General features: G+C 41.8%; 1 protein-coding gene across 2 annotated transcripts; it reads left to right on the forward strand.

Annotated features, from left to right (window-relative positions):
• The first annotated feature begins 57 nt into the window (after window positions 1-57).
• sh3rf1 (SH3 domain containing ring finger 1) lies at window positions 58-27,841 on the forward strand. Of its 2 annotated transcripts, XM_028403906.1 has the most exons (12): window positions 58-357; window positions 1,208-1,712; window positions 14,861-15,136; window positions 15,684-15,779; window positions 17,317-17,622; window positions 19,832-19,942; window positions 21,509-21,636; window positions 22,393-22,563; window positions 23,891-24,174; window positions 24,256-24,572; window positions 24,980-25,323; window positions 25,486-27,841. In XM_028403906.1, the coding sequence occupies exons 2-12, from the start codon at window positions 1,332-1,334 to the stop codon at window positions 25,652-25,654; spliced, it is 2,583 nt and encodes an 860-aa protein (XP_028259707.1). In that variant the 5' UTR covers window positions 58-357; window positions 1,208-1,331; the 3' UTR covers window positions 25,655-27,841. The 2 variants fall into 2 exon arrangements, with proteins under 2 accessions (XP_028259707.1, XP_028259708.1); XM_028403907.1 differs by lacking the exon at window positions 19,832-19,942.
• The last annotated feature ends 159 nt before the right edge of the window (window positions 27,842-28,000 follow it).

The raw sequence follows: 28,000 nt of genomic DNA on the forward strand, positions 1-28,000 counted from the left end.
CAGACTGCCCTTGAAGCCCTCGCCCTCCCTCCCCCTCTCTGCTTGTTCCAGCAACAGTCCAGCAGAACAGAAGTCCTAGCATGGCGCTCGGTGCGGTAGGAGTTCCGTTGTCTCGCCTGGGTCTGTTTCATGTTAGGTTTTACTTAAGTATCTGACACAAGTATGTGTTTTCTACACATGCTGCGCCTTTAAAGAAACCTCACATCGGGAAAAAACATAGCATTTGTCTGCTGCACACTCAGAGATAAGTGGCTAGTAGATTTTATGTCGCTGGCTAACTACGGTAGTAACGTTAGCAAGGAGGCAAAAAATTAGGAGATACGGGGCAACAAGAGGAGGAGTCCTGTTTTAGAAGAGGTAAGACCAAGTACTTTCAAGTGTTAAATATAGATTTGTTTGTGTCCTTGAAGATGTAGAAACATTTTTTCGAAGTACCAATGTCAGGAAAAACTTGCTGTTCGTTTATTTCAAAGACGCTAACATTAAAGTACTCCTCTCAAAGGATGTCTGCTTGCAAACTTACTTTAATTTGTTGTCTGGCAGCCTGTGTTTTTTTTAGCTTGTTTGAGAAAACTCGTCTGCGCAGAGATAGACTTAATTAAAAGGTTTAAAACTCAGTAAACGTGTTTCTTGTCGCTGTTACGTAATATCAGCAGCTTCAAAGTAACGTTTGCATATGTTTCTGCGCGCATGAAATATTGTTTTGCTTTGACATTTTTGACATCTATTATTTTATTTATGTCAGCAACTATAATATAAATCAGTGTTTTTAGCATTCATCGTGATAAGTGCGTTCCGTTTCTTTAACAGTTTTTGCTCTTATTAAGACAAATCTCAGTGTTTCACTCCTGCGCCGCAACTGTCTCTCTCTCTCTCTCTCTCTTCTTTGTGGAGTTCTTGTCATGTTGACCATACAGTCGATCTAAACGATCCAAGATCACAGCTACCATGTGTCATTATCCACTGTTGAGCAAATTAGATTAACTTAAGCCCTTGTTTTGGTAATCTAATAAGACTGCAATACAGTGAACTCATCATCATGTTGCTGCAGCAGTAAATACATGATAATGTAACATTTTTCATGTTCAGACACTGAAATGACATTATACTGCTCCAACCATATGTGATGTCTGTTACATGACCTACTTCTTGTGTATGCAGTTGAGTAATTTGCATGTCTTGACCTTTTTTCCTATGGCTGATGCAGATGCCATGGCAATAGCCGAGGTATGGCAGTGACGTGACTATACTTGATCCCTGCTTCCAAACAAGAACCCTATCATCATCATCATCATGTTTTGCTGGTGAAGAACAGGCAGAACACCCAAAGAATGGACGAGTCAGTTTTGTTGGATTTGCTTGAGTGTCCAGTATGTCTGGAGCGGCTAGATGCCTCTGCAAAGGTTCTTCCCTGTCAGCACACCTTCTGTCGTCGCTGTCTTCAAGGCATCCTAGGCTCACGTGGAGAGTTACGCTGCCCAGAGTGCCGAACATTGGTAGAGTGTGCGGTGGATGAACTTCCCAGCAACATCCTCCTTGTGCGCCTGTTGGATGGCATCAAGCAGAGGCCTCGAAGGGCTGGCCCAGGGGCAGGAGTCTGCACAAATGGTACATCGGGAGCCGTGGCTAGAGCACATGGAAGTGGAACAAGGGACCAGAGCACACCAGGAGCACAACCTCAACGAGCTCAAGCTAAGAGCACCCTTGTCCGGGTTAGTATACCAACTGACAGAACACGGATCAGTGAGCATGAATCTGTGTTTCCCATTGTTAGGGTCAAAGTGAAACAAAACGGAGAAAATCTGTGTGGATTAAAAGCAGCATGTTGCATTACTGACTCTCTAATCCTTATTGTGGATTAATGGTTATCATGATGATCCGCAAGCCAGTCAGTCGACTAGCTGCCAATGTTACGAAGTGGCAGTCATAGACAAAAGTTATGTGACATACAAATACTTCTGTTTTTTCTTAATAGCTGAAATCGGTGTAAGCCAAAGTCAGGCTTCTTCTTGAGATCCCTGCAACAGTATTGCCTATAAAGGTTTGTGAGAAATGCTGGGTGGGACTACTTGGTGGTTAGTTGTTTTATCTGCAACATTTAGAGGACTTGTACATTTATTTTGAGAAACAGAAGAACATTGTAAAATGCTAGAATTGTTTTTATTAGTTTGATGCTACTGGTGAGACAGAGATGAGAGCGAAATAGAGGAAACAACAACGAAGGTCACTCAATCATTAAGATTAAGTAGTGATGGGTAGTTTAGTGTCCTCGGTGATTACCACACCAGGGAAGAATACTAAAAAATACCTTTGTAGTTTGAACATTAACTGCTGTATAATATCCTATGCATAGTTAAAAAAATGTTATAAAATCACCCTTATGTGGGAATGTGTCATTGCATCTCAGCTGCCTTAACTATTTAGTAGGCATCTTGGCATTTTCTTTAAATTCATTTTACACATGTTATAGATGTACCCAAATTACAACTAAGATGATTTTGCAAACATGCTAGAAAAATGTGGGCCCCTCTTTGAGCAGCTCAGGTCTCCACGAAAGTAGGATAGGGTAGATGAAAAGATGTCAAGGTTTTGTGTAGAATCACTGGAATGTCAAAGCGCTGATAATGTATCTGCCTAGCCATGCAGGTATGAAGATCAGAGACCTTGCTGTAAATTGCTCCTGGGGGACCCGCCTCATTTGCCACAGTATCACTTCTGAAGGTTTCTACTCATTTCAAAGCTGTTTGTGCTTTTTGGAATTTCCCTGATTCTGAAAAGTCTGTTTGTTGGTGGTCACTTAAAGCTACACATTCTCTCTCATTCTCTTATGTTCTTTAATATCAGCAGTTAATTCTGATTCCTGAATGAAGCTTTGGAATGTGGAGCTGACACCAATGTGTGAACGTGTTGTGTGAGTGAATAAACTAGTGAAGTGCATTCACATGTAGTGTCGTTAACCTGGCATTTCCAGCTGTTTTCTAGACTTTCATGTTATTGACATGGCTTGTCTCAAGTCTGCCTTTCTTAGATGTTGTGACACTGAACAAAAAAATGCAGGGCTGTGCAGGTGGAACATTTTCACAACATGAAAGTCACACATCAAAGCTTTTGCTGATAGCCCAGCCTGATCTCTGGCCAATGCTCTATGGGGACTTAGTGCTTCACTGCCCCTGGGTGACACCCTCAGCCCCACAACCTTATTGTTTGTCATCTGTCCCCAATTTTTTGGGGTATCTTTTAAGGCCTGGAGCAGTTCCACCTCCAATTCTTATATGCCCTGTGAATGACTGGGAGGGGAGAGCGCAGGGGACTGCCTGACAGATGCACAACAGGGTTTTGTTTCGGGTCTCCTCTGATCCTTCTCACTGACCGACACATGTAGAGTGGCCAAGACAGACTTTGTGTGGGTGTATGGGAGGCCACCAGTAACAGAAACTGATGAGTGTTAAGTGAAGGTGTGAGGACCAAAAGGGACAAATGTTTTGTGGGTAACCTTGCACAGTCAGCTTTCTGCCCCTCCTCTTACTATCTCCAGGGTTGCCACAGTTGTTTGACACAGCACCCTGGCATTTCTTTGATGAGGGGATTGAACAGCCCTGTCTTGAATGTGGTTCTGTGGTTGTCTGGCTTTTTACGGTTAGGTTGATGACTCACCTTTGTATGGCTCCATTACATGGATGTTTTGTCTTCTTCTCGCCCTTCTAGACTCATATAACATAGCATTTTGTTCACACAGATTAGGAACAGATAGCTCAGTGGTATTTTTGCATGAGATCAAGTCAAGACAGTGGAGCAGTCTGGGAGTCAAAGGTTAAGGATCGCAGGTCATGGCAGTCGGGTCGGAGCCAACAAGGGAGAGGGAAGCAGAATTAGAGAGAGATTCAGGGGATGTATTTAATTATCATTATGGTTCCCTAAAGGATTGAGCCTGCACACCCACAGAACAGAAATAGTTTCTTTTATGAGCATTTCTGCATTAGTCATAATAGTATTAGTGTTGATTTTTGATTGTGTTATATATTACAGAGCTTGGAGACAAACTGTGGAAAGGATTTGAGTGTGTTACATTTATGTGAGTCTGCTTGTTTAGTTGATTGGAAATGAAACCTTACTCTTTCCTAACCTTTTGGGGATGTAAGTAGGTCATTATCTCTTCTTTGGTAATGAGAGCTTTATACAAGGAAATGTTATTCTTTTTATAAGCTTCTTCTGTTGATAGCCTTATCCTCCGGGCATTATTTTCTCATTATGTCCTCATTATCTTCAAGTTCATTGAATTGAATCTAAACAAACAAGAACTAAAACACTGCTTTTTGGTTTTTGTTTCCTTTATTTTTGTATTCAGTTTATAGGGTGATCTTTTTATTCTGTAGTTTTTATTTCTATCTAGAAAAAGAATGTTGTTTATGGGTTCCTTACGTAGAGATACCTCATTAAAATTCCTGTGCACCTCCTTTTCTGAGGTCGATGAGTCACGCTGGCCCTCTTTGATGACATCATATTGTTGTTGAAGTCTTTCCTCTTAGCCGGCTGGCTGACCTCTGCCTGAGCGACAGAACCCCGTCATTACACCCTCACACTGCCCACACAACTGGCAAACGCATACTTACTGCTTTGCGCTGGGAGTTTTTCAAGAGGCCTTTGGTCTCTTCATTCCTGCTCTCTCAACATGCTCACACTTTTCTCGTGCCTCCCCTGTATTTCCCACAGAGGTCTACAAGTAGCTGTGACCTTCTGGACAGTGCACGCTGGGATTGTGGAGCCACCTGTAATTTTCTCCTATGATCCAGTGACACAAGCTGTATTTTCTGCCCCTATATTTCTGCTGTGTACCTCCTCCCTCCTCGCTGTCTAAATCCAGGCTGGAGCCTGTTAAAGTTCTAATGAGATTAGAGTTTATTAGACAGTGAGTCGGCACTGCTCCCCGTTCTCCTCTTACTGCTGACTGCTGACTCTCATTCTGAGGAAACAAAACACTTGCTATGTAGTGAGGCAGACCTGTGTGTCTGCATCTCTGGTTACAGGCAGACGTCCACCAGCCAATGCAAGTAAATGGTTTCCAAGAGTTTAAATCGAGGCAACTGGACTTTAAAGATTGTTTTTGAAGAAAACAATGACTGACCTGGATGAATGAGAGCATCCACAGACATAAATGGTCTAAGGTTAGTAGTCTTGACTTACAGCAAGACAAAGGGAATATAGTGCTCCCACCCTTCAACCTTTACATGGATAAAAATAATTTGCATCCCAGAACATTGCAAAACTGTCTGATGTTTTAATATTTTCAAAATCACTCCTGTGCAAGCTGTGAAAGGAATGAAGTCTGTCCCATCATGCACTGGGTGAGATAGATACCTGGCTGTGTTTCCAGTCTATTGCATTACAATCATCACAGACAATCAGACATCACTTTATCAGTCTTTACCATGCTTGCTATGTTTTGAAACACATTCAGTGAGTAAGAACTTGTTTGGTTGTACTGTGGAAAATAACTGTTCTTCACATATGGGTTTACATAATACCCAAGGAGACGTTTGAAAGAGCCTATCATGTGATTAAGGTGCAGCCATGGCCTCTTCATTGTAGGGTTTCACTACTCCCCCAATGGAGGGTGTGTGTCTGTCATTGTCTTTATGCAGCTATCAAGATTTTCCAGGCCAGACGTATAGAGGGGAAGACTTTTGTTCTGTCACCTTTTCCCAGACAGTGTAGGATGTTTTGTTAGTGTGTCTCTGAGGAATGCCATGAGCAGTTGCAGGTCACTGTTTCTCTCCTAAACACTGGGCTTGTCTAGTCTCGTCCCACTTGCCAGCTCACGTTTCTTTAGGTGTTATGATCAGGTATGGGTATCAACATATATATATATATATATATATATATATATATATATATATATATATATATATATATATATATATATATATATATATATATATATATATATATATATATATATATATATATATATATATATATGTTCTTCTTTAATTATTTATATTTAAACACTAAATGCACTTGTTTAATTAGTAGTTAATGTCAGAATTGTGGTTTTAGGTTAGTGTTGTATTCATGCGTAATGTCTGTAGTTCTTTTGAGAATGTTTCATGTAAAGATGTGCCTTTGCACCTGAAAGCCTCCAGGCAGACTCAGCTATAGCAGCTGTATCTTGTTGCAAGACACTATGTCATATTCATACTAAGTACTTGCCATCTGGACATTTTATATTGTCTCGTTCCCTCTGTGAACTAGTGATTACATTTAAACTTAGCTGTTTAGGTTTTGTTCAGGATGTGTTAATGTTTCTGTGGTTTTAACACTACAGTCTGGGTGGTCTACCAACCAAAATGCCACATTTGCAGATGGCCCCCATGTCACATCTCCTGCCATGTTTGTCAGCATAACAATGGTTAGGGAAGCATCCATGACCTCCTTTACTGCAGTCCTGTCACACCTGTGCGGGCTAACAAAAGCCTTTCTTTAGATCCCGTTTTGTGTGTGTGGTCCAACAGCCAAAGCTTCTGGAGAAAAGTGTTTTGTGAAGCAAAGATTTATCACCTTTCTCCAGATAACTTTATATTTTTTATCTAATAATTTAAGTTACATTGGCAGTATATAATATTAGCCTATCAATGGTGTGATGTTGTAGTCAAAAGTTGCATTGCAAATGTTTTTACTGGGTTTGATGTTTTGTCAGCTGTTTGACAACATGTGTCACCTCCCCACCCACCGTCATATTCCCAAGGTAGCTCTAATACCTGCCCGGCCTTAACAAAGCAATTTAACCTCTCACCCTGTGTTGTGATTGGTAGGCCAGGATTGGTCATCCATGGACCGTTTGACTGCTGGCATGTTAAGTGTTCAGTTCCCATCCCTAAGGCAAAATCAAGACCTGGTCTGAGATTCGTTTTCAGTAGAATGACCTCTGACCCAGGAGCTTTTACCACCGCTTGATACATTTTCAAGCAGCAGCAGCAACTGCCTCTGGCTCACCTTTAGGGAAATGTGGTCCCAGACCCCTTTCTGAGATATGGGAAAAGAATGATTTTTATCAGATATTTTATAGGTTTTCTTAAGACCTTGGCTGTCATTCTGTAAGCTGCTGGACTTCCATGGGGTATAAAGTTTCCTGTTTTTCTTAGAGACCCAGAGGTCCAGTTAATCTGAGTTTGTCCCTTGGGTGACATCTTTGTCTCAGCTATGGGAAGGCTCTGTGTGAACAGTACTGGGTTCAGATGATGAAGGTGTTGCATTGCTCAAGTTAAGGTTGATTGTGAGGGCTAGGAAGGCATAACACATTAATATGTGGTTGAACAGTAATCATAATCACATGAACACATAGCCTACTCTTAATACTACACGACTTATGACAAATATTGTTGGTAGAACAGGTTATTTGATTATTTGCAGATAGATCCTTTGTCTATCTATTAATTAATAAATTGAGTAACACTACTCAATGCATTTTATTTTGGAAGAAAGATCCACACGATCTTGAAGAGCAGTGTCCTGGAAGTCTGTGTTCTCAGTTACTTCCCATGTGTGGGGTCTCTCTTGCTGACAGCGTGTGATTAATTATTGAAGAGGACATGAATAGGAGAGAGCACCAACAAAGACTGCAGTTGGGGGTGCTTTAAACCATAATGTTCTTTGTGCACTACTAGAAGTGCTGACTAGAGAATTACATCCACACCCGTACATCTCCTCATATCTGCTCTGATTAGAAACAAATGTGGTTTGAGCACTGTTGCTTTACGCAAATTTGCACACACCTAGCCCCGTATGACTTCAGGCTGACAAAACCATGGCAATATTTGTTTTCATGAGTCACAGTCTGATTTTTAGATCCACCAGGACCCATTATACAGTACACACCCACAAAAAGACAGGTGTGTAGTCAGTACACTCACAGACATGTGACAACACTTCAATGAGTTTGAATTTGAGCCAGGCAGCCTGTATTTCTGTTCTTGGGCATACATTTTTGCAAATGTGAGTATGCCAGCATAACTGCCTCATTGTCAAATGTCCAATAAGTCCTGCCTATGTGCTTGACTAATAGACAGTGTCACAATCCATGATCAGTGGACACTAACAATGAAAAGCACAGATTTCTTATCATTTATTTATTTTTTTATACACTCACAGTGCTGGGATATACATTGAGGTCAATCAACAAAACTAACTGTACTTTGAAAGGTACTTTTACAGAATTGTTTCATGGTGCTCTAGTTCATGATGTCTCACATTCAACATTTAGGCGAGATAAAGGAAAGCTAGCAGTTACATGTTACATCTGGACTGAGTCAAGGGTGGAATGGACAAACACACACACTGTCTTAAGAAAATCGTCAGCACTGTGCTCTTGAGTCAGAGAACAGATGCAGTGTTTGTGCATTGGCCCTTTTCCAGATCTGTGTCAATATCCTTGCTTTGTTTGTCCACTGTAGAGGCCTACAAATACCAGCCAATGCAAGCAAATACTGTTTAGTTGTCCATTAGTCTGACATATAACAGGACAATTAATCGATAAGCAGGGAACAGTCAGCCATTGAACAGAGATAACTGGGAGATAACAGTGGCTATAGTAGGATAGGTTTGAGATCTAGTAAGCTAGAGACTAGGCACTTGTCCAGTTCCTTGTCAAATATCGCCTTGACTTGCATCACTCTGTGCAAATCAAAGTCAGCTTGAGCAGAGTAGAGCAGGTGGCTCTCCCTGAATGACTAAGAGGGACAAAAGGCCACAGACACTGCATGCTTTCACCAGCACAGTGGAGAGTAATGTGAGGAAATGCTTAGTATTCAGCTCATATTGACCAGTGCTCAATACACAGATACTGTGACATTTGTGGACTAATCCCTCCGTAGCTTGGATACAAGCTAACTTCCTCTGTGCAGCACTTCTCACAGTGCTAATCCAGGTTATTAATTTGGATTATTAAATACATGACAAGGTACCTCTGAGTTTACAATCTCATTACTGATTGAATTCATTCTTTTTATCTATTAATCTATTGGTTTTAACTGCTGTTATAGGAGGGGGGCAACATTAGCTCCTGTTTAGTGTAATTACATAGCTTCTGCAGATTTGTAAACAGCATTGACAAGCATTCCCACAATGTTTCAATAATGTCTTGATCTGGTATATAAACACATATACAATGACTAATTTGGAATAGTTATGAGACCGTCCTCAGTTGTATACCTCATTGCTTTCTTGTTCCAGTTGTTCTTGCTTTGCTAAATTAGTCAGACCCGGTGGATAAACCTCTGAATGCACCGTCTTTGCCACAGAACCATATTATAGGTTCAGGAGGGCAAGTCTTGCTTCCTCTCTCTGCCTTAGTCTTTGATCTTACACAGTTTCTCTGCCCAGCTCTTTCTAGCTTGCATTTTGCTTCCGCACTCGCTCTGTCTGCTCTGAAATTTGAGTGGGTTCCTGTGAGAGCAACTGCTAAGCCCAGTGTATGAACTGGCAGAGAGTTAAAGAGTTCTGTTCTTTTAGTTTTTAGTCAGACAAGCAGACTGTGTGATCCCAGGGCCACCCAGAACCAGCCTTCACCTCTCATGCAAGGCCAGCTAGGTACAGAACGCAGGCTACACAAAGAGATGTGCCAGTTCATGTGCAAGTGGTTTGGTCTAATTACATTTTCACTGTGGAGCCTTCACTCACACCCAAATGCATGAGAGGTTTATGAAAACCGCATGCGTGACAGCTTCACATGTATGCATATGCAGTCCCATAAATCCAGAAACTCTACCTGCTAAACTGCCCTCTCTCTGATGACTAATCTATAGCTTACAAATTGAGCACATAAACGTCTTGATTGTATGTCCATGTGTTGAATGTTTTTATAGACCCCACCACCGTCTGTACCATCTTAGTACTGATCTTTCAGTGTAGTCCTAGGTTTTGCACATGCTAGCCTTATGGGGCCTGAACCCCTACTGCATAGAGGATGATTTTCCCATGAACCCTCAGAGTACAGCTAAAGGCCTAAACAGGCTGTAAACTTAACATTGTTGGGGTCAGTGAGTGGTTACATCTGATATGTGTTTTGCAACTTACACTCTGGAGACTTAAAGACATTGTCTCTCTCAGTAAATGACTATGAAGCTAACTGACAAATGCCTTCACTGACCTAAGAACAGGCGAACATGAGGGGGGAACAGGAGGAGAGTTTCGAGGGTTTTTAAAAACTTCCTGTTCTTCTCACATATGATCCAACCATCCATCTGGCCTCCAGACTGCTCTCAGTGTTTTCCTGCCTGTAGACTACTATGTGGGACCTCATTTGGTATGTAGTGAGGGAAACAAACAAGCACAGTGAGTTGTCATTGAGTAAAGCTTTGGAAAGCTTAGATGTTTATTGCCTCTTTCCCTCCTTACAAAATGCTGTCACGATGATAAAGAGGCCCCCTCACAAGGGCTGAAACGGCTTGAATTGTATGAATTCAAGCTTGAATTCTGCTTGTTTTTTTGCCTTAGTATTCAACCAAATGCAAAATACATTTTTGCATAATTACTGAGATCAATATCTGGTGGCTTTGTCTGTAATGTGTCCTGTAAATGTAAGTCTTCCCTGCAACAATTATTTGATTGACAGACAGAAAGTCAATGAGCACCCCTTGTACGCCCTTGTTTGTTCACGCCTCTGTGGTGGTGTTTTTGACAAGAAAACGAAAACAAACACAATCAAAAAAAATTTAAAGGGGACATACCTATTAACTTTACCATTGGTCTGGGCCCCATCACTGCACTGTCTCCCAGAGCTGGACACTTTAAATGACTCTCTTTCATAAGATTCACTGCACTGTCAAGAGACCCATAAATAGCCAAAAAGTCCTCCTGTGTGGAGTTTCCATAGAAACCGGAGAATGGAAGTTTTTCTTTTGTGTCAGAGAGAGGGGGAGACAACAGCTCCAGATGAGTAAGCTGTGTCATGAGGTTCTGCTGTGACAGGTTCTCATTTTAAGGTCCCTGTGTGATGGCATTGTTCTGATGTCAGTGAGTGAAAGTTTACATGCCCTACTTTTTACTTGCTTGAATTTTATTCTTATTATTCCCCTGTTTTTGTTTTTGGGCATATTGGATCTATAATTTATATATATGCTATTTTAGGAAATTCTACCCTAAAAATGCATTTGTTTTTAAACCCAGCCAAAATAAGATAATACAGAAATAACAAAGTTGCCTCAATAGTGGAGAAACAAAGAAAATATTAGGACACAGACACAATTACACAACAACACTCTTAGTAGGGGATGACTAGTGACTTCCATATGCTTTATATTACTGCCTTTTGTCTCTTCCTGTGCTTCAACCAAGAAACTCTCAGGGTTTTCAGACCCGTTGTACAGTGGTCATTATAAAGGCCATTAGGAATCAATTTAAACCAACTCTGTGCGCTGTACTAAGAATTGTTCACTCCCCTCATGTGTCAGTGCTTGTGCTTCAATGTTGTAGACAAGCTGTTCAGTCAACAGCATGTTTGTAATGAACAACAAATGTCCAATGAACACCTGGTCAGTGTGGCGACCTTTTGCAGTAGGACATTTGACATGTCTTAGCCTAAAAATGCTTGTAGGGTAAAACAGTCACACCCCCACACACGTTGTTTTGGCAGTAGTACCTTATCTTCATTCTTCACCTCCTGCTGACATTCTGGAGGTGCCCATATGGGAGTGGAGTCATGTCTGGCACTTACACATAGGGGGTAAAGGTTTCTGTCTACTTCTGTCTACACACAACCCTTGAACTGCTGACGGAGTAAAAGTTACCTGTATTACAGTACTTACATGTGTTGGCTTTTAAGACAAGCTGCTGTAAAAGAGAAGCAAAGTTTTAGCTGATAATGCTTTATGCGTTGCAGATTGCTAAAACATTTACATACAAAATGGTTATATTGTATTTTGAGACTGTATGTAACAGTTTCTTTCTATAAAATGTCTCTTACCAATATATCATGTGTGAAGGCAAGGCTATTATCCCCAATTGACCTAGTCTTACCTCCACCGAACTGCATGCATGCATTGTGTTTTTATGCCTGTCTGCTCACTGGTTGTTGACATTTGGCTGTGCTGCTGAGCAGAACACTTGGGTAATTCAGTTATAATCCAGTGCTGTGGAAGAGAACACTATAACAGCTAAATCCCCTTAGCACACAGGTCTAATTGCATTATCTGCAATACAGGAGTAATTGCTCACACCAGCTGATGCTTTCCACATAGCTCCCCGTTCCCCCTCCTGTCTCTCGCTGTCTTTGTTTATCTGTCTGTACTTCTGTCACACACACACGCAAAACACACACACACACACACACGGAGGTAACAGCTTCCACACTCTGTACTAAGTCAAAATGTAATAATGAAAGTGGAGAATATCTTTTATTTAGGGTGCTAAATAAAACTGGATAGTAGAGAATGGTGTCTTTGTTTTGATCATATTTTGCTGTAGGTAATGAATAGTAAATTATACACAGCTTGTTTTACAAGGCAAATCAAGTTTACTTTGGTTATCAGTTTTCAATGTGTTAGTTAAAATTACTGCTGTGATCTGTTATCTTAGCTGCTCAGCACATGCTATCAGTATGAGAAAGTTTGCCTGTTGGTATTAGAAACTGCTGAAATATCACTACCGGCATACAGTGGATGTTAAAGGGAAAGAATTGATGGTGCAGTGTAGATTTTTCCGTGACTTGCATCCAGAGATGTACACTATTGGACTCATATCTTACCCTTGGGAAGGGGTTAAAAGCAATAAAGGCAAGAATGGTCTGTGTGCATTTGTGTGTATAAGTAATGTGTGTGTGTTTTTATGGCATTCATGTAGTAGAAGCTCTGTGCTCTTATTAGAAGTACAACTTCCTGTGTTCTCAAGGGGATGTTTGGTCAAAACTGATGGTGCTCCATTTGGCAGGCCCAGTGCATACACAACAGCAGTGAGCATGCACAGCGGATATTAAGCCCCCCTAGCTGTCGCACACGCCCAATTTTAGTCCATCTTACGTACTCTTGCCAGATCTTTCCTCCAGAGGCCTCTACACCTTTTCCCCTCTCACTGCATGCTGCCAAGGTACAAAGAAATGCAACTTTGCTTACAATGACTTTTATGAGACCAGAACAGGGAGATCAAAAACCGGCAGAGAAGCAGGCAGTGAATGTGTGACCAAAATATATTGCTCTGTCTGCACTATGTTTGTTCTGCTTTATCCAGGACCATAGCTAATTCACTGAGAAAGTCTTGACTTTACATCACTCTGATACTCTCACTAACAAATATGGTGTATACGTAAACAGCTTTTTTTTTTATGAACACACTTATGACTGCAGTAACTACATACAAAACCATACTGACTGTAACTTGTGAAGGACTATTGAAGGTTTTATTAAGTCTTGGCCTTGGTGTTCAAACAAGTGCTTACAAATGACACAGCTTCAAGGAGACAAGCATTTCATATTTACCATGTAATTGGATCCCATTGGTTTTGTGTAGCTTGAACCTCTTCTGTCATTTGAAACAAAAAATGGCAGAGCTTCCTCTTTCATTTGCATTTTCATCACGAAACTGCCTGCCAGGCCTGGGTGGGCTCAAAAGCTCTGTTTCCCCCTGAAAGGAGGCCCAATTCCAGGGCAGTGTGCAGGGGGCTGCAGTACTGCTCCTCCCCTTTCTCTTTGACCACAGGCTAGACTAGCAGAGCCAGAGACCAATTGGCTCTGTGCTTCAGGCTGTGTGATTCTCTGCAGTAGGGTAATGTCACCCTGGCTCACCATCACAACTCATTCTATACTTTTATTTTCCTCTGAGCCTTTAAACGGTTCATTAGCTTTTAACAAGACTGCAGAGCCTGCTCCAAACTCTGCATTAACTCCTCACTCTCTGTCTCCCTTTCTCATTCTGCCAGAATCTACTCAAATCTTAACATTTTTGACATTTTCTTTATTAGATTTTTTATTCATATAGATCTAGAATTCAGAACCAGTCAGTAGTGTTTGTGATTCTGAGGGTGTCTAACAGCAGTGGGATAGATGGTGGGGGTTGTTTGGACTGAAGCCTTCCTCATGGACACCGACCCTGAATAGAGAACATTGATGCTTCTCTATGCTGCTACTCCCCCTTGCTTGCTGTCCCTCTTTCCTGGATTGTCGTTTTCTGAATGAGCCTTTTACGACTTCAGGCTTGCAGGCTGAGATACAAAACCTTCCTCAGCAAGATAAAGGAATAGGGCCCTGAGCCTTCTGAAGCTGTTAGTCAGCTACTCATAACCAGATAGGCACACACGGCTTTTTCACCATCTTTTGTTGTTTATAGTTTAAAAACAGAAACTTGTTTCATTCTCTAACAGGGCCCAAAGTTTTGTTGAGTCAGACATGATGACTGTGACTGTTTATATCGGCTATATGGATTAATGGGTATTAAATGGTACAGGAGTGTGAAGGGCAGGAGCTCCAGACTCAGGAACTCTTTCTTTTCCTCAGCTATCAGTACCCTTCGACATCCTGACTGTTTACATCTGTTCTATGCACCTTAATATTCAATAACTGCACATGCACCATACTGTTTACCTCCTGACAGGTTTTTGCACAATTATTCATTCTCTGCTGAATTATGCAGCTGATGTAGCACACATGCACATTTATGTATATATATGATTTTATATATATATATATATATATATATTTTAATACACCCTAAATCTTTTATGGCATTAAGTGTGGACAGCAAATAAGAATCACATTGTTCAATGTCTTACTGTGCATATGACAATACATGCTTTGAATCTTTGATTCTTAAGCCTGTTTCCATTTCTCCTTAGGCCGTAGTTCAAATATTTTTCCTTTGTCTCATTCTGTGTTTTCAGGGTGTCCCCCAGCTCCCTTGTGCTAAGGCACTCTACAACTATGATGGCAAGGAACCAGGAGACCTCAAGTTCAGCAAGGGTGACATTATTATCCTGCGTCGACAAGTGGATGAGAACTGGTACCATGGGGAGATGGGTGGAATCCATGGGTTTTTCCCCACCAACTTTGTTCAGGTCATCAAACCACTGCCGCAGCCACCACCTCAGTGCAAAGCTCTGTATGACTTCGAGCTGAAAGACAAAGAGGCTGACAAGGACTGTCTGCCTTTTTCCAAGGTGAGGCACAGAAGCACTGCAACACCCACACTACCATATTGTCAGTGTAGTAAAACAAAAATACCTCTCATTACAGTGACTCTCTGTCTTCTAAGCACTCATTTTCTCAAGTTATGTGCGTGTGTGTATGTGTTAGAATGTCAGGGTTGTTAAGTAAAACGCCCGAAGAAATGGTTTAGATTTTGAGCCAGGCTTCTTGATGAACAGCTGTAATTAGGCTGGAGAAAATGAATGCCATATACAGCAAGGCACAGCTGAACTACAATAAGTAAGCGGTTATGTCTGTCCAGCTGTTGGGTCATTCTTTGATGTTTTTGTATTCTGTCATCAGTTTTTATGCCATATGAGCAAAAACTGAAACAAGCTTACCGAGTAGTTTTCCAAACAGCTTGGCATGTCTGAGGCTGAGGTTCTTTTTAATAAAACATTGTCCCCACCTCATTATTTCTGTTCAGTGTTTGTTCCTTGTGGATGAGCAACACTCTTAGTTAGCACTATCCTTAATTAGGCTTTTCTCATGCTTCACCCTCTCTGTGTTGAATTTCAGGACGATATCCTCACTGTGATCCGCAGAGTGGATGAAAACTGGGCAGAGGGAATGCTGGGAGACAAAATTGGAATTTTTCCCATCTCATATGTGGAGGTAAGAAGATTCTTTAATGTCCCCAGTCATGGGTGGAGCAAGTGTCTTTTGAAGTTCTAAGTTGCTTTGAAAAGTCTTTTCTGTTGTACATCTTGACAAATGTGTAATCTACTTCTCTCGTTTTTTGAAATGCTTATATGTTTAATAGAACCACTAAACCTGTCTTTGAAGATTTAGACCATCACAGTCACTCTGCATGTCTCATTTAAAAAGCTTTAGAAGTAATCCAGACAGAATGAAGGTAATTTTTGCCATTTTAAAGAACACTTCATTTACACTTAATAATTGTCAGTGACAGTGTGCAGTTAATTATTATGAATGTCATAAACAAGCTGAAAACAAGGTTGTTTCATTGGAATAAGAAGAATAAATAGTGTTGCTTGTGTTTAGTAAGGTACTTTGAATTGATGTTAGTCTTTGCCAGTGTTTCCAAAGCTACCACTCTTTGTTTTAACTGTTTTCTTATGTAGTTATGCTTTTTATGTTCAGATTGAGTAAGAGTTTGGCAGAAACAGATTTTTGCCAAAGCTATACGTAATTTTGTTTTTGCACAGTGAAAGCCAGCATTTTTTTGTCCTCACACTGGAATGTAGGCAGTTATGCTCAGTTTTCATAAACAAATGCTGTCCTATCACAAATGTGTGCATAACCAGAGACTATTAGGTCATAATATTTTCATTGCCTTAGGAGCTTTTGTTGGATTTGCAGTTGTGTAATATCTTCAATTGTCGTAAACTTGGTCTTTAATTGAATGAGGCGAAGGGCCCTCACCTGTTATTTTATTCCTAATCTTGCATGCCTTCCTTTAATGTGATGACATGTCAGCAATGAACCTGCACAGGCTCTGTGCTGGATTGGAGTGAAATGCTTAGCTTTTATGTTCTAAGTGGAGGGAGCAGCTTGGGGCAACGTGTGACAGCAAGTAAGAGCACCCCGTGATTAACTGAAACCTATTTAGTGTTCCTTTGATTTTTTTTTTTTAACCTTACAGTCAGTCACACATTATGCTTTCTAAAAGGGCTACAAAGCCTGCTGGTCCAACTCTGTCAGACTATAAAAAAAGTGCATGAGGAGCAACTCCACCTGGGTCTAGCGCAGAAATTCAGACACAGGATTGAGCTGAGGTCACATCCATCCGAGTCCAATACACAGTCACTAAATGTATGTGCCCTAAAACACAGGGAATCATCTTAAACTGAAAAGTATCCTTCAGCTTGTGTTTGCTGAAGAGTACCCTGAGTAAAACATGATCTGTTACAGCAACTGTGTAGACAGTGGAACTGATTAAAATAGCATATCTGTTCCGTCAGGCACGCTAGAGAGAGGCTTACTGTTCAGACATGCTGCAGTATATCAAGACATGATAGACATTTCTTCTGGTCAACATCTATAGATGTCTTCCAACAATCAACTTCATTATACAGAGTGACAGCTTTTATGATCATTTTAATACTCCTACCACATTACTCCTTCATCTTTCTCTCTTCTTTCTAACTCATTTCTTTTTTGCCCCCCTGCCTCTCTTTCTTTCTCACAGTTCAATTTGGCAGCTCGTCAGCTTATAGAGTTGGACAAGCCGTCAGACTCCAGCGGAGACTCTGGTGAGGGGGCCTCCTCGGGGCCCCAGAGCAATGGTGCCCAGCGGGCAGGGGAGAAGAAGAACAGCAAAAAACGACATTCCTTCACCTCTCTCACTATGTCCCACAAACCTGTGCTGGCTCCTCCTCCCCAGCGCCACTCCATGGAGATTAGTGGGCCGGTCCTCATCAGCTCCAGCAACCCCACAGCAGCTGCACGAATTGGAGAGATCAGTGGGGGTCTTTCCTGCAGTGCACCTTCACAGGTAAGATTCTCAACCAGTAGGCAGAGGATGCACGAGATATGCTGCTGCTGCTGCATTGCTGGTCTCATCCCGAACTTCCTACTCAATGTGCTGACTAAAGAAAAATCTCATTTGCAGAAGAGTGCTTAATTATAAATGGGTGTCTTTCTGTTGTCTGTGGATTGATGTTTTATTGTCCACAATTTACAGCCGTACGTAGAAAGTGGCCTTCACACACACAACAGAATGACCCTCTTAACCATCTTACTCATCAGTATCCTGTTTCAGTACTGTTTATAACAGCATAACTCTTAAAAAAAGGACACAAGTTACACAATCTTTTGGAAAACAAGAGTCCAGCATCAGCTTTTTTGTTTTCACAAGATGTTTGTTTTCTTTCAAAGATTTCACTCTCCTTCTGTCAGCAATTAGGCTGACTTCCCTTTTTCCCCATCATACCAAACAGGCCATTGCTCCATCCAAGCGTTTGAAATCATGGATGCGTGACTCCACTCATCCACAAAACGACTCCAGCTTAGCCCTCAAGGTTTCCACACCAATCGAGACATGACAGCAACTCACAGCTGCTTTGTGGTCGCCAGCCACTTAAGATTGAGCTTTGATTCAGTGCTAGATGTTCAGAACAGACGTGCAGTTGCAAAACAAGTGATTTATTTTTGTCTGAGGATTTCTGTTGCTCTGTGTGAGGCTAATAATAAGAAAACCATGTCTGAAAGAGGTGTTACTCATTAAATAGTAATTTGGAGCTATTACACAGTAATTTGTTTATGGTTCTAGTGAACAGCTGAGAAGTATTACCGTAGGTTTGAGTATAAGCATTACATTTATGAGTGGAAGGTGATCTCTATAAGGATTAGTCATTTGTAATCAACAGGCATGCTTACACAGCAGTCTTTTGTAACATAAACAACTGTGTTTAAAGGCTAAAGGTTGGACATATTTAGGGACAGATTTCATACCATACCCATTTCCAGACTCTGGAGCTTATGTAGTGCCTGCCTTTATTTCTTTTTTTGAACATACCTTCTGTGTTGTCCGGTTACTGCAGACATTCTGAAATGCTCTGTTCAAAAACCCCCTATTAAGCTCAATCCTTAATCTTTCATCTGCAGCGCGAGTGTTTATTTCCTACTCTGTAAGGTAGAGAAGGGCAATGCTTGTTTACAGTAAAGTGGATCATGAGCATCTGCCTTTTTAAGCCTCAAATCTCTTCATATAAATATGATTTAAGACTTCTATCATTTTTATGGCTACAGATTTTTTCATCACTAAGATCTATCAGGATACTTTAGAATAAAAGAAGCCTGCCTTTGCCCCTGTAAAGTGATCCTCCCCAGTGACAACCATGCTAACAGTGTTGTTTGTTTTACTGATCAGTAATAAAACCAAAATAGAAAGACTCTCCAGGCACCGAATGCATATTCTTTGTAGCCTTTACCTTTACATGTCTTCTCTCCTTCTAGCTGCCTGACAAAAAACAACAAAGGTATGCCCAAATGGCCTACAGGGGTAAACAGTCTGTCTTGGAAATGAAATTTCCCAAAGATGGCGAGGAAGAATTGTCAAGCAAAGAAAAAAGGTTCCAGTGCTGAAAGCATTCTTTCTAAATCTAAGGATGTATTTATTTAATTGGCATGGGCTGCTGGCCCTGTACTCTAATGTTACTTATTGTTTTTAGACAAATCTCACTTTAGAGTGTTACATTCTAGCTGCCCTGCTTTCTGAAAGGTTCACCCTTAAGGGGCGGTTCTGTCTGGAGCAGTCATCCATGGAGAGAGTGTGCAGGCTACAGGGAGATATTGTGTGTCCAACAGTATGGCCTTGTTACCAGGACACCATCATGACTCCCATGAATGACTTATTGGGGAAGCCACCTCTCTTAACATACCCACAAAAAGTTTGTGCTGGGTGGTAACCAAGTTGCTTGTAGCCAATCACATCATGATGACAACACTGTGGTTATGACCAAGATGTGTGCTATAGTGTTCAGAGAGAGTTACTGACAAACACTGTGGCAGGAGAGTGGCAGAATTATTTTTCATATGCGAAGTCAGATATGTGATACCCACAGTGCGCTATGTTCATATAAAGTTGTTCTGATCACTCGGAATAAGCCTGGTTATACATTTTTATTGGTACTGTTTAAGGCACATGTTCACTACATGCAGTATAGTGTATTTAATAGTTTACAATTACCTTTTGTTGACAGGTACATATTTGCACAACTGGACTAATTGTGACCCCACCCCCTAGCAGTCCTGTTACTACAACAACGGTCTTCTCATTTCCCTCAGAGACAAGCTACACGTCCATCTCTGTGGTACGTACAGCCCTCTCTAATGAATGGAAAAAAATCTATAACAAAACAGTTAATCCCTCATTCATGTCAGCAGTTTAAACTTTTAAATATATGACATGTAGCTCCGAAGAAATCTGTTTTCTTTTTATGTGTGCAGGTGTCCCTTGGTAGCATTGTTTGCACCCATTTAATATGGTTGTTATTTAAAGATAGAACATTGCTTAAGCATGTGTGCGTAAAATAAGTGCACAATACATGTGTCTTCTGTCTGCCAGCCTAGATTTAACTAAAAAAAATGTCACCTTCCCAGAGAAGATGTAAGACCTTTGGTTTCAGCCTTACGTCAAACTGCTAAGATGTTAATCTGGATTCAACGTGAAATAAGATATGGTTGCTTTATTATGCCAAAATGTGACTTCATAGACATGGCAACACAGAGGAATCTTATAAGCCAAAATTAGCACAGTTTCTGACATGTTTGTACAAAGGAAGGAAGAATCCGTACAACCAAAGTACAACTAAATGTGTCAAGAAATCCCTTCAGCCCACACAAAACAGCACGCACACTTCCTGTCTGTCTGTGTGTATGTTCTGGCATGTGGAGTTTCTGAATGAGCAGGAATGTGTACACAAAAGGTTGTGCTCTCCGCTTCACTTGGGAACCCTACATGATGTTTTTGTACAGATGATTTCTCTAGCCTGCAGGCAACCTAATTATCTCAGCTCAAGCGTCAGCAGCGAACTAAAGCGCGCATCGACACTCACACACTGACATGCACATACCACAGGGCTGTCTGAGTGCCACTCTCCTCCCCCAGTGTGTCATGGAAGCTATTAGTCTCCTGCTCAGTGCTGCCAGTGTGGACCTTGGGAAGATTTTTCTTGCTGCTCAGTTTAGGAGTCATCTTCACCATTGTTATAACACACTGAGAACTCATTTGGGCTTTTAGTTTTTTTCACAGTTTGTAAAGAAAAGTGTAGAGTGTGGTGACATGGCAGGTTGAGGACTTTAAGTTTAATCCTATAATCCTGGAAGCACACAAAGAAAATCTTCAGAAAGCATGCTGCAATCATCTGCCTCAAGTCAAAAGCTTGAGTTTCTTTTGACCTTATAGACGTTCAACAAGGGAAAACAAGTGAGTCAAGATGAATCCACTCATGGTTGGTTTGAGGGTTGCTCTGAAGTGTGCCTACAGACATGTTTTTCATTTCATATGGTCCCAATTAAATACTGCAACGGATTTAACATTTAGCTACGTGGTCTCCTAGCAACAAACAAACAAGCAGAATAGGAGATCCTCCGTTGCAATGGGGAAGTCAGGGACAAGAATACGGTGTCTGCCAAACCGCACTCCCCTAGTGTCGGCAAACAAGAGGGAATAACCCAAATGACAGATGATCTCTCATTTTCCTCTTTGTTGCTGTTACACAAAGCTGGTTTCTCCTCTTATGCAATTCTCTTGTTTTCTTGAGGCTCATGTTACTTCTTTTTGTCTTTCTGCTTCTGACGAACAAGGAGAAAAAAAACAATGAATTGTTGTAAAATTGTAATTGTAATAATACTAATATTTTATCCTTGTTGTACAGGATGCTCTCCCACCACCCCCACCTCCTCCCCCACAGTCCCCTGTTGGTGGAGCTGCATATTCCCTGGCTGCTGGACAGAGACCCTCCCCCTGCATAAGCGACCAAAGTGGGAGACAAAGACCCACAGTGTGAGTTATAAAAACAGTCCCACACAAAAATATGCAGTCTTCTTAAATGTGCAGCGAAATGTCACAAGCAGTTTGTGCACTGATGGCCCAGGGCCTTTAGGCACATGCTCTGTTCAGATTGAGGAAAGCATTGCCTGCCTGTGCCCAAACCCACCCCCACCCCCATCAGTGTGAGCCTGCAGAGTGTGAGCTTATACACAGGTGAAAGGGTCAAAACCTGTGGGTGACAGTCTCCAGGGTCCTTTTGGAAGATCCTTTCTGTAACCTCTGACTTCTTCACCCCCTCACCTTTACCCTCATTACTCCCCCAAGACGACACACACCTGATAAGAATTAGATCCGCTCATGCTCGCTCTGTTGCCGTCATCTGGGTCTGCCAGTGCACGGCTGTCAGACTGTTCCCTTCCACTGACAGCAATGAAATCAGACTGAAAACACCCCAGCTGAGACTCCTATCTTCTTTGCTGCCATTCCACCGCTCTATGTGCATTGCTGTAGAGAGATGACCTGCAAATTGTTTTGTCCTCCAGTACTGATTTTGTCTGGGTCAGGGGGCGCTGCCTCTGCTGGAGGCTCTCAAAGGAGATGATGACAGATGTACAGCTAGACAGGGGGATAAATCCAGAACAAATGGCTTGCTGTGCAGAATGGCATGGCTTTGCTTTCCATGAGAGAGGAAAACAGCCATGTTTCACAGTCTCTGTGCATGTCACTGTGTGTTCAATGTGTGATCTTTGTCTGTTTTTGATTATCCAGCTATGTGGCAATGTTCCCCTATGGTCCTCGAAAGGAGGATGAGCTTGAACTGAGGAAGGGAGAGATGTTTCTAGTGCTGGAACGCTGTCAGGATGGCTGGTTCAAGGGCACCTCCATGCACACTGGCAAGATTGGAGTTTTCCCTGGAAACTACATGAGTCCAGTCAGCAGGTCAGTTACTGTCAGCCATTTATTTTTGTCAACATACTCGACATACACATTTCAGTGCTGCAGTCATATTTTAATCATTCACCCAGCTTACTTTTTCTAACATACAGCATATAGTTTCAGCTGATGTTGGTCTGCAGACACATTCCAACTTGGCAGAGAATTCCTATAAAGAACAGCTGTTGAGTTCTATGAGGAATGTGTAGCTAACTTATTTTCTTGAGTTCAGCTTTGAGAATCAGCAATGCTGGTTTAGAAGAAGTAATTAAAGTTAACTTAATCTTTTCATGGTGGATTTAAGCCTAAACAGCAAATCTCTGAAGTGACCTTTTATTTAAACAGAATTAAACAGATGATTATTATTATTATTATTATTATTATTTTATGTCATGGTATAAAAGTATGATGTTCTCCTGTTTACACCAGAAGCTTAGTTTAAAGCTGGATCCATACTCCGCGAGACAAAGACATTTTCCCCCCCTGCAGACGTTACGCCCACAAAATGACGTCATTTTTTGTCTCTGACCGCCCGCTGATCCGCACTCCTGTGCACAGGGTCCGGGCCGAACTTTGTCTTTCAAGGCTGTGCGGCAACCATGCTGTGATTGGTCGGAATTTATTGTGGGCGTGATGAAAGTGGAGAAGCGCAAGAGCCTCTCTAGGTATATAGGTAGGTGTATAAACAGCACTGATTCAACAGATTTAGATAAGACCATACCGGTTTTGCATGATGAGCAATAAAAGAAAGAAAGAAAGGCAAGTCAGGGTGATTTGTCACCAATAACTCCAGACAGCCATTCACACATACCAGATGGTGACTGTTATTACATTCTATATACTCCTACATACCCGGGCATAATAGGCTCGTTAACAGTATATCTTTGCTATTGTTACTTTTAATGTCGCATCTTCACAGCTCATCACCGGACAGTTTGAAGTATCGCAGGCACATTGGAACACAGTAGATGTGCAAATGTGGTCATAAAGGCACAAACACTGAATCTTTGCTATTGTTACTTTTAATGTCGCATTTTCACAACTCATCGCCGGACATCTCACGCTGTTGCAGGCACCCTCTCTGTATAATGCCCTCTTGCCATGGCACAAGTCCTTGTGGTGTGTTAAAAAACTCAGTAAATTCTTTCCTTATAGTTTAGTGGGCGGGCCGTATGAGGAGTTCTGCACACACGCGTCTCGCGGAGTATGGTACCTCAGTGCGGAAAAGACCTTTTTTTTGTATCTCTTACCACCCGTGGAGCGCGTTCTCCGCTCTTTGTCTCGCGGAGTATGGATCCAGCTTAACACCAGTCCTACAATCATCTCTCCTCAGGACGGCATCAGGGAACACCCAGCCCAAAGTGCCCATGAGTCTGTGCACTCAGGCTGGCCGAGGAATCACCATTGTCAGCCCCTCTTCCTCTCACCTTGGAGCCATTGTTCCAGGGCCTGATTTCAACAAGCCCCTTACTGTGTGCTCCAGTGCTATACCTGCCACTTCCCAACCCGCAGCTGTGGCAACAGCAGCCCAGACAGCCACAGGCCAACAGCCGAAAGTCCCACTGCACGTCAGCTCCCAAATGACTGTTAATCAGGCTCGCAATGCGGTCAGGACAGGTAAGATCAGTGAAGAGACATTGATTAAATGTTGGCTTAGTGTATGAAAGTGTTTCATGTTGTTTTATATTCCATTCACAGCTGCATGTCACAGTCAGGACAGGCCCACGGCAGCTGTAACACCCATCCAGTCTGCAACACCCGTGACCTATCTCCCTCACCTCACAGTGTGCCCACAGCCCACCACCAATCCTGCCCAGGGCTGTACCCGGTCTGGAGGGGCAATGGGCTGCGCTGCCTCATCTTTGACCCCACCTAATGTCAACGCTGCATCTCTTGATGGAGACACCTTAAGAACTGTGCCTGTCCTCACTGTGCCAGTCGGCGGTGGGAACAACCCTTCACTCAATGCCACATCTAATGCAGCTCTTGCCTCCCGACTGGACAAGGATGTCAAGGTTTGTAATTCTGTAAGCAAAAAAATAAATTTAGTCATACTAATACTAATACTTAGTCATCTGTTTTTAGAAGATGTCTGCATGTTTAATTGGGGGGGAGAATATGTCTAAGAGCAGATGACTGAAATGCACTGTTAGTCTTATTAAAATGCTCGAGGTGTTTTTGTTACTTTTCACCTTTCCATTCTTCGTTCTATTTTCTATTTAACAGTGGCCTTGTTTTTTCACCCATTAACCTGTCTGCTAAAGACAGGAATCTTTCCAGGAATCTGTCCGCAGTTTTGTGTTTCTGTGACAGAGAAGCAAGCAAATCCTGGCACAGGAATTTACCTGTCTCTGGAAATTACTTTTTATTGCCTCAGGAGTTGCTGCAGCTTTCTTACATAGAAAATTATGCTGTCTTGCAGAGAGAAAAGAAAAGTCTTCTGAAGCTGTTGTCCAATAAGAAAAAGTCTCGTCCCTCACCCCCTTCCTCTCCCACCCTTGAGGCGGAACAGGCTGCAGCTGGAGATGTGTTGCATGGCGCTATGGGCCCTGACACCTCCTCTCCCTCAAGCTCAGTCAGTGGCCTGGAGCCTGAACCTGCCGCTGTTGCCGCTGCCTCATCTTCCTCCTCCTCCTCAGTCCCAGAGTCTTCCCATCGGAAGAGCAGCCCCCTTGATGGATGTGCTCCTATCGCTCCTCCTCCTCGCCAGCCCTGCTCTTCTCTTTTATCTCAACAGCATGACGCACGTCCCATCATATGTGAGAGGTCTGTTGATGTCAATCTGCTGTTTGGTAGTATTGTTTCAGCTTGTCCTGCTTATCTGTCCTGCACATAGAAAGTGTAACACTATATCTCAGCCACCAGAACTTATCAGTTGTCATTGTTGCTGTATCACTCACCCATTGAGCCTCCGCCTGTCCTTTCCAGGTACAGGGTGGTGGTGTCATATCCTCCCCAGAGCGAGGCAGAGCTGGAACTTAAGGAGGGCGACATTGTGTTTGTTCACAAGAAGAGGGAGGACGGATGGTTCAAAGGCACACTGCAAAGGAACGGCAGGACCGGACTGTTCCCTGGCAGTTTTGTAGACAGCATCTAACACACATACATACACACACACACACACACACACTACAGTGAACCGCACTCAACACCAGTATGACCCAGCTGACTGCTGCTCCGTCACCCTGCAGACCAAAGAGGTCAGCTTTGGTGAGGTTCGCTGGATCAGGACCATGTATTGACACTGTCTTAAAAAAGACTGCAGACATACAGACATTATCAATGAAAGCACAGCGGACAGAGAGGAGAGCACACTACTCATGAACTTTTCTTTTTTGTTGGTTATTTATATCTTTGTAACAATTCAGCTGTTAAATGTGTGCCTTGTACTGTTCCTCACTTTATTGTACATAAGGACACAAATATGATTAGTCCTAAAACAACCAGTATGAACTGTTGATATCAGTATGTTACACATCTTAACTTATTTCATAGACTTTTTTGTAGTGCCACAAATAAGGGGTTAAGTAAAGCACATGCCTTATGCCACATCACGTATACTGTTCTCTACCAGGCTGCTGATAAGTTTTACCATTTCAGACTGTCACCTGGAGATGGAACAGATCAGAACAAATTACTCATGCTGCACAGTAGGAAAATAAAGATACGTTCCCTGCTCCAAAGGCATTACCTGAACCTGTAAGAGAAAGAGCAAGAGAGACAGACATCTGCTGTATTGCACATGGAGTAGCTATTTCACACAGCCTTGTGATCTCTGCACGTAATGAAGTATACCATTCACAGACCTCTGTTTTTTTTTCCCTCCTAGTTGCAGCATTAAGGGCTGTTACCTGCAGCGATCAAATATTTGCATGTGATTATTTGCAAAGTCATTAGCAGGAGACGATGCTGGTCAACATGTTGTAGGACTGTTTGGCTATGCCTTTTTAAACACTCCAAAATGGACTCTGCAGTCAAATGTTACTTACGTTGTGACCTGAGTAGCTGCTCTCCTAACCTCTCGGCAATAGCCAAACCCAGACGGATCCCTGCATCACAGGAGTGACATGACATTTCAGTAACGGTGCACAACAGATTCTTCTCAGTGTATACTTATGTTAATTACACATTTGACAGAGGCCAACACCTGCTGCTCTTAGAGTGTGTGTCGTTCAAGTTACGCAACACAGTCGTCCTTTCAGCGGGCTCTCAGATTTTGGACGCGATAACTTCATGCCTAATATGACTCGTGGCAATAAAAACACTGCTAGCTGAAGCACAGAATGTTTGCCTAAAGTAGCATATCATTAAGACTCCACAGTAATAGGTATGTAGTATAAATTTAATCTCAAACTTTAAGTGAAATCAATCACATTGAGCCCTTGATTTGTATTTTTTTGTTAAGTGTTTTTAATTTTAACTGTTGTACTGACTTGAATTACTCTTAGGATTTCTTTGTGATTGGAGGGGATTTGGTTATAGATTGGGTGTTTATTAGCCAACATGAAAAAATTGAGCAGTTTTTAAAAATTGTCAATGCACAATTCCCAGGCTGCCCCTTCCTTCTCTATGGGGGAACCGCATAACGGTGAATATAATGTGACGTACTGATCTGATCTTCGGGAAGTGTTCTTCTAACTTCTAAGTCGAGGCAATCACTGAATCGTGCCATATTTGGCGTTGAGAATGGAAATACTGACCCAGAGTCAGTAAGGAGTATAGTTATTTTTTTTGTAGTTGTTAATGAGGGGACCACTGTGTAACTGACTGCTGGAACTTGTATTTTGTTTGAAATTCGGAGAGTGTGTGGAAAAGGATAGTACAAATCACTGTTAGGGCTTTTTTTCTTTGTCTTTGAATCGGTACATGTAGAATTAACCGGATGTTGCGTTGTTGTCTTGGCAATCACCATACCAACCTCAGCTGAAACTCTTCCTCTTGAGTCTCTTTTCATTTCACTGGTAAGCCTTTAACATACACATCAGACTGACGTATGCACTATGCATCATTTCTAATCATACTGACAACTTGTCCATATTTATCATGCATAGGCTGCACAGTTTCTGAAGCATTTCTTGTCTAGGCTTTCATTTATCTGAACTGATGGCAACTTAAGTTTGCTTTATCCAGCTTAACAGTTTTTTTTTATGCCAAGGTGACTTACTTGATTCTTTTTTTGTTTGTCTGTAGTTAGTCTGTTGTATGTCTGAAAATAGTGAAACTGAAATCAACTTATTTGGCACAAGTCTATTATGTGAAAAACATTCTGAAGTATTTGAGGGAATCGCACATTTTTGTAAAAATCTCTATAACAATAAAAGCTAAAGGTTTCCATATATTCTGTGGAGTTTCATCCTGTTTTTGGCTTTAGTGTGTTGTTGTCCTACTCACTGCCAGAGCAGATCTGTCTGCAATAAAAAAAAAAGCTGTCACTGCTGCAGAC

This window comes from Parambassis ranga, chromosome 4 (assembly GCF_900634625.1).
Source record: "Parambassis ranga chromosome 4, fParRan2.1, whole genome shotgun sequence".
Lineage (NCBI taxonomy): Eukaryota > Metazoa > Chordata > Actinopteri > Ambassidae > Parambassis > Parambassis ranga.